The following is a 17137-nucleotide window of genomic DNA, read 5'->3' as shown; positions in this document are numbered from 1 at the left end:
AATAACAATACAAATATGAGTTTAATATTTGGTCAATTAGTAATTGGTCCACCAGGGAGTGGAAAAACAACATACTGTCATGCTATGGGCAAATTTTTAGAAAAACTTGGTAGAAAAGTAGCTATTATTAATATTGGTAAATATTAATTAATGTTGTATTTAGAAATAATTTTAGAAATTAAATTTTATACATTGATAATTTATATTTGATTTTTACATTTTCAGATCCTGCAAATGAGAATATGGAATACACACCAGTAATAGATATATCTGAATTAATAAAGCATGAGGAAGTAATGTCACATTATAAACTTGGACCAAATGGAGCTTTAGTTTACTGTATGGAATTTTTAGAAGCTAATGTAAAATGGCTAATTACAAAGATCTTAAATTTGAAAGATCATTATCTTATTATTGATTGTCCTGGCCAGGTACATATAAGTAAATATTATATTACAAAACATGTATTTTTAAGCTTTATTTAATATTTATTAATAGGTTGAGTTATACACACATCACAAATCAGTCAGCACAATTGTCGAGAAATTAAGCCAGAATTTGGTAAGGTTGTGCAGTGTACATCTTGTTGATTCTCATTATTGTAGTGATGCTGGTAATTATTGTTTATTATAATTTTTGTATAAACTACATTCAAAATTGCGTTCATACATATAATTATTAATTTTTTCGTTTGTAGGTAAATATTTGTCTTCTTTAATTTTATGCACGACAACTATGTTACAACTAGGATTACCTCATGTTAATATCATGACAAAATTTGATGAAATGAAAAAATTTAGCCACTGTCTAGATTTTAATATAGATTTTTATACTGAAGTGCTTGACTTAAAATACTTGTTGGATAAGCTGGACGAAGATCCATTTACATCAAAGTAAACTTCCTATTTTTTTTATTAATTTATAATAAATATTTAGAAATGTTCTAATTATTAAAACTTAAGTATTATATGTTTTGTATTTTAGGTATAAAAAATTGAATACAGCTTTTGTATCATTAATAGAAGATTATAGTCTTGTTAGTTTTATACCATTAGATGTTTCCAACCAAGCTTTATTACTACAAGTAAAGAATGCTGTAGATAAAGCTAATGGCTATATTTTTGGTGGAAACGACCCTCAAGATGTTCAAACTTTACTTGCATGTGCAGTAGGAGCAGTAAGTGAAACTGAAAAGATGTCCACAGTAGATGCATACTTCTAAAGAATTTATTTTCTAAAAATAGCCCAGTTAATAATATTTTTTTCATATTACTATCTTTTAGTATTTTAAAAAATGTTTGATATATTTGAAAGAAACGTACAAGAATTCAATAAATATACTTTATTAATTTATTAAATAATAAATTAGTCTTTTTGACTAACAAATATCTGCGCTAAATTGTCATAATCATATACCCTCTTCAAAAATGTATCCACTAATTTTAATCCTGAAATAGTCTAAAATATTATACATTATGATATTAAATAATATATTATTATTTTTAAAATACGTATATCATTAAAAATACTTACAATAATACCACTACGTAATGCAATTAAGCATAAAGGAATATCTATTGATATTCCAGGTTTTAATGTTCCTATTGTTGTATTAGATATACCACACCATGCTATGGAATTATTTGATTCCAAACTTAACATCAAATCCATGCTTCTTTCCCTATTAAAAAACAAACTTTATGTTGATTATTTTTTTTACAAATATTTTTAATACACAATATTGTCGTTTTAGTCTACTATCCGGATTTTAATCGACCAATATTGTTTTAATATATTAACTAAAGTTAAGCTAATTTTTCCTATTTTTGTTTTCATTCCCGTATGTAATATCGATACTTACGACGTATTAATTATGTGGCAATTAAAATTAACCGATTGTTCAAGATAAACTGTTAAAGGAATATCTTTCATAGTAACCCTTATATCACCATATTCAGGTGCCTGAGAAAAGAAAAATATTAAGATATAAATTAAGTTTTTGAAAAATTCAATCAATGGCATATCCAGTAAAATACAATTTAACAAACCATTCTTTGTAACTGACTTGTTTGTAATCTTCCCCTTTCCCCTAAATTACTTCTCCATACAATATCTAATTTACCAATATTAGTTGCATTGTGCATCATTTTTGGGTCTTTCAATAAACTTAATTGTGGTTTTAAACAATACAGGTATTGCCTGCTGCAATCAGTATCTAATAAATTAACTAACCCATAAATAGATTCACCTTTTTCATTTGTATTTAATGTTGATACTGAAAATATTATAATAATCGCATGAAAACTGAGGATTGAATTACTTATAATAACAGTAACTGATAAACTTACCACTAAATAAATGAGATGATTCAAGCGCAACTTTTTCTAAACATATTGGACCCGCTGTGAGATTCTGTATCTGTGCTTCTAAGTATACTTCATCTGACTTTAAAAAAAGTTATGTTTTACAAATAAATCTTTTTTATAAACAAATTATTCAATTAAATGAAAAAGTTATAAAAAAATGATATTATACAAAGAAAATTATAAAAATATTACCTCTGCATTATAAAACTTTGTTTTTACATCTAATGGTTTGACTACTTGAAATTTAAAATATTTTCTGAATGATTGTGATGTGCCACCTAAATTTGTAGATGTGTAAGTTACTTCACACACCAATCTGAAATGAAAATAACTATTTAGTAAATATTAATATTTTCATTCTAATACCCCATATAAAAAAAGTGAAATTTTATAAAGTAACAAGTAAAATTGATTAACTAATCTACTTTTATATTTTGTATGGTTACCTGATACAGTATAAAATGTATTACTACATAGAATGTATATATAATGCAAGATAACTACATAAGATATAAAAGTGAACTGAAATAATCAGTTTTCCTTATCTTGTCACGCCTTATAAAACTTCATTTTTCTAAATATATGATATTAGAATTAAGGTAGCAAATTGTTGTATTATTATTTTATTATATTCTCTTACATATGTGTTCCTATTTCTTTCACTTCATGGTGTATTACTTCATCAACTGTATTATCAGGTGCCAAATCTTTCATTTCTCCACTACTACCACAAAGAGAAATAATTTGGGTGCTTGTTTGTAAATCAGCCTATGAAATGTTAAGAATGAATGATAAATTAAATATTATATGTATGCAGTTAATATCATTTTTTACTTTTTAGTAAACACAAGTTTTGCTTATATACTTAAAACATAAAAAGGTATTACTTACTCTTACGGTAACATTTTTTACCAACTGACTGCTACCATTATGTACACAAAGATAACTTGAAAATATTTCACCTAAGTAAATGTTCCTGGAAATGTATACAATATATATACAATTCTTACATAAAATTATCTTTGATAAAATTATTAATATTTATTTATATACATACCCAAAACTTTGTGGTAACACCATAAACTGTCCTACTGCAAGAGTTTCCATTCCTTGTAAAGCAGTACAATCATTTTTAAGCTCATTGTTTAATGTGTTACCAGGAAGATCTGTTGAATCACATGTGACAACTACTGGACTTGCAAGTGTGGGTCTTGTTAATCTCATCACTACGAATAATGAAACATCAAAATGTCATCAGTAATAACATTTTAAACATTATTAAAATAATCATGTTATTTTTCTAATCACACTCAAAATCTTACAAGAATTATTGTAATTACCTTTTAATTCTAACAAATGTTCACTTTTCGGTTTAGTTTCCATTTATGTAGATTACAGAAGATTAATAAAAGACAAAGCTTAAAAAATAAATTTGTATTGAAATTAGATAAAAACTATTGACATCAAATGCTTCTTAAGAAGTATAACCTATGGAGCACGTAACATTCTATTCGATTCGACTGAACCAATTAATTATTGAATACAAAAATACTAATTATCAAGTTACATTCTTTCTAAAATAATTTAAAACAGTTTTCTCATAACTTTCTTTTTTATAAACTTAGAAATGATTATTGTGAATATGCTCTATTTGGGGAAAACATATTTGCTGTCTAACCAATTTTTGTTGGTTTTGCGCATGTGAGCATACTTCATAACTAAGGACAACGTGCAAATGTCTGCGACTTTCATGACACCAAGCATATATACTCGGTGGGCAGAAAATTTGAGAAAATAAACTCCAAAACAAGCTTGATTATCTTTGACAAAATTACAAATTTTCATTTAAAGATTTTTGTAAGTATATAGTGCCAACAAAAAAAAATTGCGTAAAATATTTCTTCTATTTGGTAGATTCCTTGTGCCATCAATTTGTATCCCTACTAATATACATAATTTTCGTCTGTCGAGTATATAACTGATGAGTAGACAGTACTGAATTAGTAGGACAGCAGTAACTAATGAAAAACATAATGAAGTTAGTCACATTGCGCGAAATAGGTTAGTCTGTAGGCGGGTGGAGTGTAAATTTAAATAAAGCGATAATAAAAGATATTAAACTTCATGTAGTGTACACATTTTTTGCATACTCTCTGTAAGAGTATGTAATAAGAGTAATAGAAACTTGATGACTTGTAAACATAAAAACTTAAAAATTTATAAATTGGGGAATACAGAACTTCGAAAATTTATTTTCAAAAATTATAAGTACGCATGCGCGTAACTCTTGGTTACGAAAAAGGTGGCATATACAGAAAGAATGAAAACAGTACGCTGAGTGTGATCTTTCATTGAACACCGAACAATAATGAATTTGTAAATTAGGATTCATTATGTTCTGTTTATTTATTTAAGAGAACATTGATTAAAATAATTGTTAAAACAATAAACAGCATTTTCAATTTCTATATAATGCGTTTTACCAAATATTTGTATTCAAATCTATAATTTATAACGTTTGTTTTTCAAAAAACTGTACATTAAAAGTAGATTGTTTTATTTGTAATATGTGAATAATAAAATCATTATCGTAAGTTACTTATAATTTGAAGTTATCATTATGTTTAAATGAAATGATATAATTATATGGAATGGCTGAATTGCATATAATTGGTAGGATTTTGTCAGCAAAAGATTTTAAACAATCACAACTTTTATGCAAGTGGAGCTTCCATACTGGTAATGTAACCGTTATCATATTTGAGAATTTGATATCATATAAAATATTAATAATTAATATATAATTGTACATTTGGTAATGATTTTATTCTTTTATGCAGGTAATGGATGGAAAGTATTGAACGGTTGTGAAGAAGGACAAACTCAAGAAAGCTGCGACATATATATTAATGAACCAATTTGGGATCATCCTATAGATTTACATTATACAACTCAAACTCTTCAAAATTCACCAAAGCTTTTATTGCAAATATTTTTTAGAGATACACATGGAAGGGTATTGTTTGGATCTTATGGAATTTGTAATATTCCATTATCCCCTGGATTACATTGCATAGAATGTCACACATGGAAACCAATTGGTTAGTTGAATATCTTTTGAGAAACTTTTAGTATATTATTACTTTGTACATGTAATATTTTCAACTAGAATATGGTTGTAGGTAATTGGAAAGATAGATTAAGAGATAAATTTTTGGGAATAACTTTACAACTGAAATCTCCAAGTGTCTTAGTTAATTCCTTGGATAGATTTGAACTGCTTACAGAAAGTATGGGTACAGTTAAAATTGAATTACACATACTTACAAGAAATTTTGAAAAATATGGATGTCACTTATAAATGCAAAATATATTACCAAATAAATACTAAATAAAAATATTTATTAATAAGTATATTTCATATTACTACTATATAAAAATCCATCAAAATGTTTACAAACATATTTCTATCAATATTTCTTTATCTTACATTCAATCAATTAATACATACAAAGAAACTTGAAGATATACTTACATGTGCAAATGAAACAGAATGTGATGAATTAGTAGAAAAAGATGTATCACAAGGAACATTAAGTACCACGACTGATAGCATTTATAATACAACTAGTACTAGTACTAGTACAAGTAGTTCTATATATCCAACACAAATTACAAAGATTAATATATCAACTATGCAAACACCTCACAAAATTAAATACAATAGTGAATTAAAAAATCATACTGTACATAAGGTGGAGTCTGCTGTATGTGAATGTGATTTAACAGTAAGTTTATATTATTCATGAAATTTTTTATTTAATGTATAAAATTGTAATATTTAATTTAATTTTTTTACTTATAACAGGTATCATCATGTGACATTAATTGTTGTTGCGATAAAGATTGTAATGAATTCCATTTAACAGTATTTTCACATTGTGAAGATCATCCAGCAGAATTGTATGATAAACGTTATTGTTATCACAAAAATTATATAGAACGAAATAACACTCCATTTATACTTGAAAAACTCGCAAATAATTTGTTTTGTATTTTATATGACAATCTTCCGCCTACATATAGCATTACTAACGATTTGGTAAGATTAAATTACTTTAAATTATTTTAATTTTTGCGATTCATGGTTAATTAAACCTTATATGCCATACAGGATATAAAAACAAATAAAGATTTAAAAGAAGCAATGAATCCAAATAGACTGACATGGAAATGGAAAGACCAATTATATGTACCTGAATATAACAATTCTAGTCCTTATAAAGATAATGACATTATATGGAAAATACATGATAATTATGTGGAACCTTTGGGTATGTATTATTGTAGTTTTATATAAAATATACTTGTATAAATACTTTAATAAGTATTTTGTTTGTTATTTAATTTAGAAATTCCACAATCTGGTTTTACTGAATTATGTTCATTTAAGAAAACTGTAAAATATCTTCGTGAATGGAAACATCAGTGTTTACAAACTGATTTAAATAATACAAATAAATTTTTATTTCCAACAGCATTTAATAATTTCACTGTTATTGTATCTCCCCATTTATTAAATGAAACCTATATCATGACATCAAACGAGGTATTTATAAAATTTGTATTTTTCTTGTAACACAAGAATGTAATAATATTTAAATATATTATTTGCAGAGTTGTCCCAGAAATGTGTGTCTAACATTAACTAATTATTACTGTAAATATTCTTGGAAAACATGCAACAATGACACTATCTTAGGATCCTGTTCTAATGGAACATGTTACAATATTGTAACAGGTGTGAAGTATATAATTATTCACAATGGTTCCATGGGGATTAATAGCTTCAATGTATATTTTAATATAGGAAACGTTTCTCAACATTTTTATCAACAATTTGAAATAAGTTATGAATGGGCAGAAGTAGATAAAGAAAAAACTTTTTCTTTAAGCGGTAATCCAGGCTATATTTTTGGAAGACCATTAATTATTGGTACCTTACAAATAAATAAGACTAATAACGTGGAAGTTAGATATATTAATTTTAATAAAACTAATAGTTTTTTTACATTACCTATAGCTACAAGATATGGTGAATGTAGTGAAGATAACAGATATACTCCTCTTTTTGGAGAAGATATTAAGCTGAAATGTTCTATATCTTTAAAAACTAATAACTTTAATACAACATCTTGTATAAAGTTGCAAAATCATATAATGCTTCTTATAATGACAAATTCTTTATTCAATGTTACTCAGATAGATAAATACAGTATTTATGTTTCCAAATCGGGTAACTTCTTCAGCAATGATACAGCTGATTGGGCACAAATATTACTTGACAGAGTGCCTCAAAATACTATTACAGGACATTTAATTAATGGTCGAGCATACTGTTCAGGGTTAGTAACATCTATACAGTTAGATATTTTATATTCTGCATTAGCAAAACCAAAATCCCTGACTAATTATAATATACTAGGAGTAGGTATCACTTTTGCACAAGAATCTGATATATTCTGGTCAAAGTGTATGTCTGAAAACTGTACAGATATATTGCAAGTAGATATTATTAATTATGTTATGTTCCATGATATATCGAAGCCGTCCAAATACTACTTTGCAGGGAGTCCTAATTTAGATCTTACATTGCCATATGATTTTTTTTATCCATTTTTAGGTAGGTCAAACTGTATTGAACCTAGTGTGTTTTTAATTAATATAACATTCGCTATATTTTTGCGCAACTTTTTGTATTTCATCTAGTTATTATATTATTACATAGCTTTGTTTATATTCTTAAAATACAAATTACAATTTAAATTAAACTATCAGTGAATAATAAAATAATTTTATTTGATGTAAACAAATGGGAAGTTTGAAATGATACAAGAACTAATTTATTACATTAGATTAATGCAGTGTATATTTAAAAGAAATAAAAGCTAGAAACTATGTAATGTTGTATATTTTATTGAACGAGTTTTTTAAATGTAATCAGATAATTCGCCTTTTATTTTTTATATAAGAGGTAACAATTAGTTTATTCAATGGCTCATAGTATATTCTGTTGAACAAAAGACTATGTTCAACGGATTTTCATCCTTGAAATAAATATATATAAATAATGTTTTTATACTTTTCACTCATTTAATAATGTTAATTTTGATAGGTTGAAGTGTCACAAAAAGTAGCAGTTTACGCCATTTCTAGTTGCCACATTGACTACGTTTCCATCGAGGGTCCAAATCGGGTCAGAGTCGGGTTAGAGTCGGGTTGGGGTGAGCGCTTTTACGGTGGAAACACCAAAGGTTTAGTTGAACTCTACCCTACAAAATTTTAGGGTAGCGTTCAATTGGGTTCGATGGAAACGACAAGAGTCGAGTTCGTGTTGCCAACATAACAAATCCAAATTGCATTGTGTATCACGTGTTGTATTAATCGGTGTAGAAGAGGTTATTATTACTTTTTGTCGGTGATCTTGTAATCTGAGAAATAATTTTTGTATGTTATTTTGATATTGTAAAATTAATATTGCTCTCCTTTACATGTCAGAATATGGTAGTTGACTTTGTGCAGTTGGTAATGTTCAACCCTGCCGCAACTCCAACCCGCGACTCAAACCCGACTCTAACCCGACTCTGACCCGATTTGGACTCTCGATGGAAACGTAGTCGATGGAAACGTAGTCATAGATCAATGATTATATCTCTTTTACATTTAAAATTTGATTATGTAATAATCATTTTAATTTTTACTTTAGTAGAAAACACTATGGTAAAGTAATAATATAATTATAATTCATATGTTTACATATATATATGTGTATATCACTGCTATATTAAAGTAAGCCAATCATCAACTTAAACAACAAAGTGCTTGTCTTCATGACACAAATTTGGGAAACATTTTCCAAGTCTATAGGATTGTAATTCAATGGATAATCCATATTACAATTTCACAAAGGTGTCGCGTTTTTGTGGTCACCGTCGCATATTTACGAGTTTAAATTACGTTTAATGGCAATACGGACGGATATTTAAACAAATTTTTGTTTCCGTTTTTGTGCTATGAAATTTCGATTTATTTTTTTACTCCTACTCATTTAAGAAATTAAGAGTAGCCTATACATGCGAATTGTCTAAACGGGCTGGTTGATGTTAAGGACGATGTCATTATTTAATAAACCCAAGAGAAATATTCGCCGTCGGCCTTTCAACGACGATGATGAAGATAATGAAAATAGGATGGAAGTGGAAGATACTCAACCTGTAAAGTCTAAAACAAAGAAGAAGGACAAACCGAAGCAGACGCTCCTTAGTTTTGGAGAGGAGCTGGAAGAAGGTACTTTTGTATAGTATATGTTCACAAGTGTATATGTTTTATGTAAAATGAAAATTAAATTTCAGTTTTAATTGTTTTACTTATGGTAGTTAATGAAATAAATATAACAATAATTTTCAATAATTTTAATCTTTTTTGTAACAAAATAATCATGTAATGAAATGTACTGCAGAGTATAACACTTATAATTTTTAAGCGCTTTGATATTTTAATTAAATAATGATTTGCAATCTGTAATGTTACATGAGAGAGTATAATAAGAATGTGTATTTTATATAAAATCATAGTTAAAGGAACCTTGTTATATATTATTATTTATTTATTATGTTTATCTAATAAGGATGATTAGATTTTTTATCTTCTAATGGTTCTGGTACACGTAATATGTATTTATGGTAGCATTAGTCCTATTGAGCCTAAAAACTATGGATTATTTATGTAAACATGTCAAATCATAAGAACTCACACTTTTTCTAATTGCATTTTGATTTATTAAATGTATTAACTATTTCATTAAATTTAATATTAACCATAAACCATACTATAGTTTCTTAGTATATACATATGTATTTCCTTATTAAATAACAATATGTTATGCTCTGCAATGTATAATGCTATTTTGTATATTGTTCTTATTAAATGTTTAATTTTATTAAAATATAAGATTGTTAATACAATTATTTAGTTTTTAGATAATATATCAGTCATAATAATTTATTACTTTGCAGCGGATGATGGCGAAGTCTTTAAAGTGAAGAAATCTTCTAGGAGCAAAAAGTTGATGAAACAACTAGATCACGAACGGAAAAAAAAGAAAGGTGAAGAGAAAATGCAAGTGGACTCAGAGCAAGCGAACATGTCCATTAAACAGGAAAAAGATTTAGAAATAAAGACAGATGATCTAGTAGTAAGCTATCTCTATGATGTTTATTATTATTAGAATTTTTCTGATTTATGTCATTTGCTGTTCTTAAATCAGGATTTCATTTCTTCACAATGTTCAACATTTAATATTCATTGAAAAATGTGATAGAAATCTTTATCAATGCATTATAAATAAATCTTCATTACATTTATCATTCTTGTAAGTTATGTTGCTTTTTTAACTGCAAAAGTATTTTGATGTATCAAATACAGAACATAATTCTGATAACATAATGGATTTAATGAAAGTTTTAAATATGTTATGTATACACAGCTATTAAAATATGAACATATGTAGTAAGTTAAAAATCGTTTTATATATACATTATGTGATAATGTGCCATAATATAATCATTTTTGTATCTTTATATATCATAGAAATTAGAAACTGAAAAAAATTTGCATTGCTATTATGTATATCATTTTTTCAATATAATTTAACATCGACTAAACTAATAACAATTATAAATTAATTACTGAAATTATTAACATTGTTTTTTTAATTAAGGATTTTATTAAACAAAAAAATTATTTTTATTACTAGGTTAAAATAAAAAATACAGGATCGTTAATCTTAAATGGACGAGCTGCACTAGCAGCTGGAAAGGATGACTATACATCTGACGAAGAAGATGATGAACCACGTAGTCATAAATTTAGAAGAAATACAGATAAGGCTGATACAATGAAGATTCTACTTGAAAGTATGTAATATTATTATTGCAATTGTAAACAAATTTCTACTATTATTGAATCTCTTTTTATTTAAATTTATTCATTTTTTTTTACAATTTTAATTATTTAAGAAACAATATAACAAATATTATATATACATGTATTATACTCATAGGTGGTTGTATACCTGATGCTGCAATGATCCATGCAGCTAGGAAATGCAGGCAGAAAGCAAGAGAATTAGGAACCGAATATATTCCTATAGAAGAACCAAGGTAATATTTTTTCAACCAACTTATTTGTCAAATTTCTTGTTTACTTAGAAAAACATATAGCAAGTATATTAACATTTGCAGCGATGATAAAGGCAAGTCAAGACTTATTAGGGAAGAAGATCATGACAGAAGCGACGACGATGATTCTCAAGATCGAATCGATATGACTGTTAATACTGAAGCACGCGATAAGGAAAAAAGAAGAGAAGCATTTCTTGCTTCACAGGTTCCATTAAAACGTTGGTATTGTTTAATTTATTTTTATAATTTCTGAAACAAATGGATATATTGTAAGCTACTTTTTAGTTTCTGATGATGAAAGTGAGCATGAAAATGAAGAGGAAGAATGGGAAGCTCAACAAATTCGGAAAGGTGTGACAGGTGCACAGGTAATCTCATTGTTTTATTTGAAAAATACGGTGTCCGAACTAAAGTGTGCAATTATTTTTGTAATCTGCAGTTTTGTTCGTGAAATTCAAACGACTGAAAATTGAGTATTCTGTGTGCTTGCGTGCACGTTTATATGTATACACGTTGTCTTATACGAGTACGAATCTTATCCATGAATAACTGATACATTGTTCGTGGTCAGGGTATCGTATGTAGAACAAGCTGCACATTACAAAATGGTAAAAGACTTTTTCATTTCTTTTAGCACAGAGAATCTACAGTCTAGAGATTACACACTTTAACTGCTATTATTCATCTACAATTTTACATGACTAAATGTTCTTTTGATAAATTATAAATAATATATTTAGATTGCAGCAGTCCAACAAGATTCTATAATGCAACAACAATATTCAATGGGTATGAATGTAAATCAGATGATGGGAAGTGGAATATCTTTGGAAATGGTCATGATGCCAGCTCCACCACCGCCTCCAACAATTCAGCCACCTGATCCAACAAAAATAGTGCCAATTACGCCGCAAGAAGTTGTAAATAAAATACGTGCAAGGTTATAAATTTTATTAAAAGTTTTAAATAACTTTTGCAATATAAATTAGAAACTTTTTATCTATTTATAAAATTACTTAAGATTAGAATGAGAAATATAATTTATAGATTGGATAGCTTGAAAGAAGTACACCGACGTCATCAACTAGATCAGGAGCGTTTAGAACAAGAGTTAGGGCAAACAATGAAAGAACTGGATGTTGGCGAAATTCGTGCACCGCAGCTTGCACAGCGCTTCAGATATTACCAAGAGTTGCGTGGGTATGTCACTGACTTGGTAGAGTGTCTTGATGAGAAGGTGGGTTTATACGCTGTCACGTTTTTTTATGTGCACTGGGGTTTTCCATGCAATTTTTGGCTGTACAAGTTATTCAGCCATATTAGAAGCAATGCATTTTTCTTACCGAATAAATTTTTTAATAAAATCTCTGTAGTACTGTTTTTTCTTAGGTGTTTAAACAAATATATTTTTCATTTTAATTTGCTTTAAAAATTAAGTTTTAAGTTGTAGATATTTTACGTTGGACCATAATGCTTTACTTTATTTATTGAACAGAAATAAATGAATCAAAATATTGTGTATGATATAGTTCAATTGTAATACGTTCTTATTTAGATAATAATTTGAAAATTATAGTTTACAATCACTTATTATTAGATAAAAATTTAACAGATATTTTTAACCCTTTAATTTTCATTTAACATATTTTTATTTTATTACACTGCACATAGGAAAAATATAGTAACCTTCCTTCTCTATAATTATTAATAATGAAATTATTAAACAATAATAAAGTATTTTAAGGGTTAATTTAAAATTATGTAATTTCAGCTAAAGTTATTTACAATAGAAGTAAGAATTCAATTTTGTTTATCAATACTTTTATCATTTCAAATTTTTATGAAAATGTTTACTTTAGTATTTACAATTTATGAAAAAGAAAAATGCATACTGAGAATAAAAATGTGTAAAACAAAATTAGAAATTATATATTATGTATACTTATATTGCCGGGGGTCTGTATCTTCTCTGTATACAACAAATTATTTATTCTGTAGTAAGAATTACTGTTAAGTACTTATAGTTTTTGAAAAGATAAATTAATAATTGCGGTAAGTAAATTAATATTAATTTTTAATTTTATCTCGAACAGAAGATATCCGATGACTGTGGAATTATATATTGAGTTCCAGCAAATGTTAACAATAACTGTTTATTAGCAAGTTATTACACGTGTTTGGTGTTTAAGCTAAATATGCATTTATAATTATAAGATTATAGAATAAATATTTTTTGGAACAAAAATAATTCCCAGAGTCATTGAATTGATTCACTGTGTGAATGTTAACATAAAACTTTTTTGTTAGCTGCCGCTGGTCGTTGGATTGGAGCAACGCTGGTTAGATCTTTACAGCGAACGTACCACTGAACTAATGGAGAGAAGACGTCAAGATACGAGAGATCAAGCAGAAGAAATTACGACAGCTGCAAGTCAGTTATTTTAATACTAATTATATATATTTATTTATATCTATAGAGAGTTACAGATATTTCATTTTTAATATTGTACATTAACCATGACTAAGAATTTTCTATGTCTTCCATTGGTTCCAATTGTATATACATATAGGAATTTTCTTAATCAATATAATTCTAATAAAAATTACTTTAAAAACTATAGGAGGACAACCTATCCGCAAAGGACCTGAAGTTGAAGCTCGCATTCGTCGAGCTACAGAAAGAGAAGGAAGAAGAGCTCGTCGAAGAAGAGCTAGAGAATTAGCTCCTACAATGCCAAAACATATTGATGGAATGTCAAGTGATGATGAAGTTACTGAACAGCAAAATCTTGCGTTCAAACAAACAAAAGGTTGTTTCAATAAATTCAGTTTAATTCATATAAAAATTGGAATATACGTACTATGTTTATTGTCATCATAAATTATTGTTACTATTTACTATTACCTTACGATTTATCTAAATTTTAATTTCTCCATACTTTTGTTTCAGACGAAATTGATAACGAAAGTAAAGAAATATTTGCTGACGTCATGGACGAATATTGTACAATAAGAGGAATACTTTCAAAATTAGAATCCTGGAGAGAAACTGATAGAGATGCTTATATGGAAGCTTATGTGTCTTTATGTATACCTAAAATCATTTCTCCTATTATTAGATTGCATTTGCTGACGTGGAATCCTATCATGGTACTTTCTATTATATCTTATCATTTCTATATAGTATTATTGTAATTTGACTTAATTATTATTTTAAACTATGGACAAGTTATAACTGCATTTTGATTTTAGGAAAGTGCTGATATAGAAAGAACGAAATGGTATAACACGTTGCTCTTATATGCGTTAGATAATAGAGAAACAGAGGAATCTCTGAAAAAAGATCCAGATGTTAGATTAGTACCATTTACAGTAGAAAAGGTTGTTGTACCTAGATTAACATGTAAGAATATTTATAAAATATTTAATCATGAAAATTTAGAAATTTTTCAATAAATTACTAATTGATTTTTTATTATAGCTATAGTTGAGAGAATATGGGATCCAATGTCTACATCTCAAACATTACGGCTTGTTGGCACAGTAAATCGTCTTATTAGAGAATATCCAAATTTAAATGATGCGAGTAAACCATTAGAAACATTATTTAATGCTATATTAGACAAAATTAAATCGGCAGTCGAAAACGATGTTTTTATACCAATTTTTCCAAAACAGTTAGTATATTTTGCATATTTTGTCAAAATTGTTAATTGTAATTTTATAATTATAATTTTTACTTTTGTTTTTCAGAGTTCTAGATACGAAACATCAATTTTTTCAAAGACAATTTGCAATGGCTGTGAAACTACTGAGAAATTTATTAAGCTGGCAAGGTCTTCTCGGAGATACGCAATTAAAAAATTTAGCCCTTGGTTCATTATTAAACCGGTATCTTTTAGCGGGCTTGCGAGTGTCAGCCCCTACCGATGCTCTATTTAAAGCAAATATGGTATGTTGACATTTTTTATGTTAATATTAAATTATATGTTAATGTAGCTTGAACTATCTGTTTTATATATAATGCTAATTATGTTTATTTGATAGGTAATGAGTACACTTCCTCGTGCGTGGTTACAAGGTGAAACAATAGATCATTTAAGAATGTTTGCTACACTTATTCAACAACTTAGTGAACAATTAGATCAGGCAAACCCAGCACATAAGTAAGTATTCATAATTTGTTCTTTATTGTGAACAATTACTACAAATAATTTTATTACTATTGGATAGTAAGATGTCAGAATTGATATCTTAGATTTTCTTTAACATATTTTAATTAATATTTTATATTTATTATATTTATTTTTTAAGCTTACACATGAATTAATTGAATTATTAATTTTTACAGTGAAGCCTGGGAGTATTCAAAGTCCATCTTAAAAATAATTAAACCTTTGTAATGTATTAATTATGTATGCATTTCGTAATAATATTTTATCATATTTTTATTTCATAGTATTCATTAATATGCCTGTCTATAGTTTTATACACATACCGGAAAGATCTTGTACATGATAAACTTGCAGTACAATTAGATGTGTAATATATAAAAAATGTAATTTTGTATAGAAATAAATTAAATAAGATTCTGATAATATAGCACAATTTCCAACAGTAATTGTAAATAAAAGATAAACATGTAAAAGTACCGGTCGAGTCGTATTGAAAGGTTAGAGGAAGGCATCTTTCGTCCTACTTGCGGCGTGGCATGTTGTTGGCATATGTACTGTGCAACAGGCGCTTAACAGTCTTCATTGGCATGCATCACACAAGGTTGATAACCTGTGCACCGGTTCTGCATTCTACCTTTTTCGTTTTTCGAAAAGAAAACATGTTGGAAAACGTGCGGAGTGCATCGACATCTATGCTTTTAGCGCCAACACAGCGTAAGCAGCAAGGTGATGCTTCCTTTCCTATCATTTGTAGGTATCTACGAGAAGATCTGTAGTCCGTGAAGAGTTTGATAAGAATAAAACTTTACTTCAACCCCTCCCTAGCTTATGACACATATACATTTTATTGTTTTTGATGTGCTAAATATGAATATAATTGTCGTTTCTAATTGTAATTATTAGTTTTAAGATATTTCCAACAAAAAATTTGTTTGGGTAACACCACCCGGTAATATGATGCACAATAATTATACACCCCTATTATCACTTCATTTGAATTATGCAGTCAATTGATGCGTTTGAAACCGGTTGTGACGTAACAGTTGAGGGCTTTTTCGTACCATCGGTTGACCCAGTTATCTTCAAAGGAGTAATTGGAAAATATTCCGTCATACTAATAAAAATTGAGTATCATCTTACATGGAAGTACATTTTAAATCTATTACAAATAGATTTTAAGTTTGCCGCCATCTAGGATCATAACTGTTCTCTTCTTCTAATAAAATAATTTGTCTCTGTCTTTCTTCCGGTTTTGATCAATTTGGCGGCGATTAGTTAAAGACGCATACATGCTTTCGAATCACTCCCTGAAGGATCACTATGCTGGCTGAAATAAATGCGCTTCCGCGTTCAT

At 27.7% G+C, this 17137-nt stretch overlaps 4 protein-coding genes across 4 annotated transcripts; 3 read left to right on the top strand and 1 right to left on the bottom strand.

The window, feature by feature from the left end:
* The first annotated feature begins 1 nt into the window (after nt 1).
* On the top strand, nt 2-1386 carry LOC100882798 (GPN-loop GTPase 2). Its single transcript, XM_003700849.3, has 5 exons — nt 2-136; nt 226-431; nt 499-613; nt 698-893; nt 985-1386. The coding sequence occupies exons 1-5, from the start codon at nt 16-18 to the stop codon at nt 1220-1222; spliced, it is 876 nt and encodes a 291-aa protein (XP_003700897.1). The 5' UTR covers nt 2-15; the 3' UTR covers nt 1223-1386.
* LOC100882690 (trafficking protein particle complex subunit 13) lies at nt 1328-4206 on the bottom strand. The gene is made up of 10 exons (XM_003700848.3): nt 3707-4206; nt 3424-3592; nt 3258-3342; nt 3007-3134; nt 2559-2682; nt 2349-2445; nt 2049-2275; nt 1862-1962; nt 1534-1681; nt 1328-1458 (listed from the first exon to the last, which is right to left on the bottom strand). Exons 1-10 carry the CDS (start codon nt 3747-3749, stop codon nt 1366-1368), a joined length of 1215 nt encoding a protein of 404 aa, XP_003700896.1. The 5' UTR covers nt 3750-4206; the 3' UTR covers nt 1328-1365.
* Nucleotides 4207-4230: 24 nt separating this feature from the next.
* LOC100882579 (tectonic-3) lies at nt 4231-8881 on the top strand. The gene is made up of 8 exons (XM_076538219.1): nt 4231-5105; nt 5207-5467; nt 5549-5724; nt 5807-6154; nt 6235-6468; nt 6541-6700; nt 6779-6975; nt 7044-8881. Exons 1-8 carry the CDS (start codon nt 5018-5020, stop codon nt 8133-8135), a joined length of 2556 nt encoding a protein of 851 aa, XP_076394334.1. The 5' UTR covers nt 4231-5017; the 3' UTR covers nt 8136-8881.
* A 369-nt stretch (nt 8882-9250) lies between these two features.
* Nucleotides 9251-16059, top strand: LOC100881121 (PAX3- and PAX7-binding protein 1). The gene is made up of 16 exons (XM_003700919.3): nt 9251-9713; nt 10442-10620; nt 11182-11341; nt 11488-11587; nt 11669-11826; nt 11894-11976; nt 12349-12548; nt 12656-12845; nt 13916-14039; nt 14230-14418; nt 14559-14758; nt 14861-15011; nt 15090-15285; nt 15362-15560; nt 15656-15774; nt 15960-16059. The coding sequence occupies exons 1-16, from the start codon at nt 9527-9529 to the stop codon at nt 16009-16011; spliced, it is 2487 nt and encodes an 828-aa protein (XP_003700967.3). The 5' UTR covers nt 9251-9526; the 3' UTR covers nt 16012-16059.
* The last annotated feature ends 1078 nt before the right edge of the window (nt 16060-17137 follow it).

The sequence above is a fragment of the Megachile rotundata genome, chromosome 12, assembly GCF_050947335.1.
Source record: "Megachile rotundata isolate GNS110a chromosome 12, iyMegRotu1, whole genome shotgun sequence".
NCBI classification, from domain to species: Eukaryota; Metazoa; Arthropoda; class Insecta; order Hymenoptera; family Megachilidae; genus Megachile; species Megachile rotundata.
Note: the sequence above shows the minus strand (reverse complement) of the source record. Positions and strands in the feature narration are given on the sequence as shown.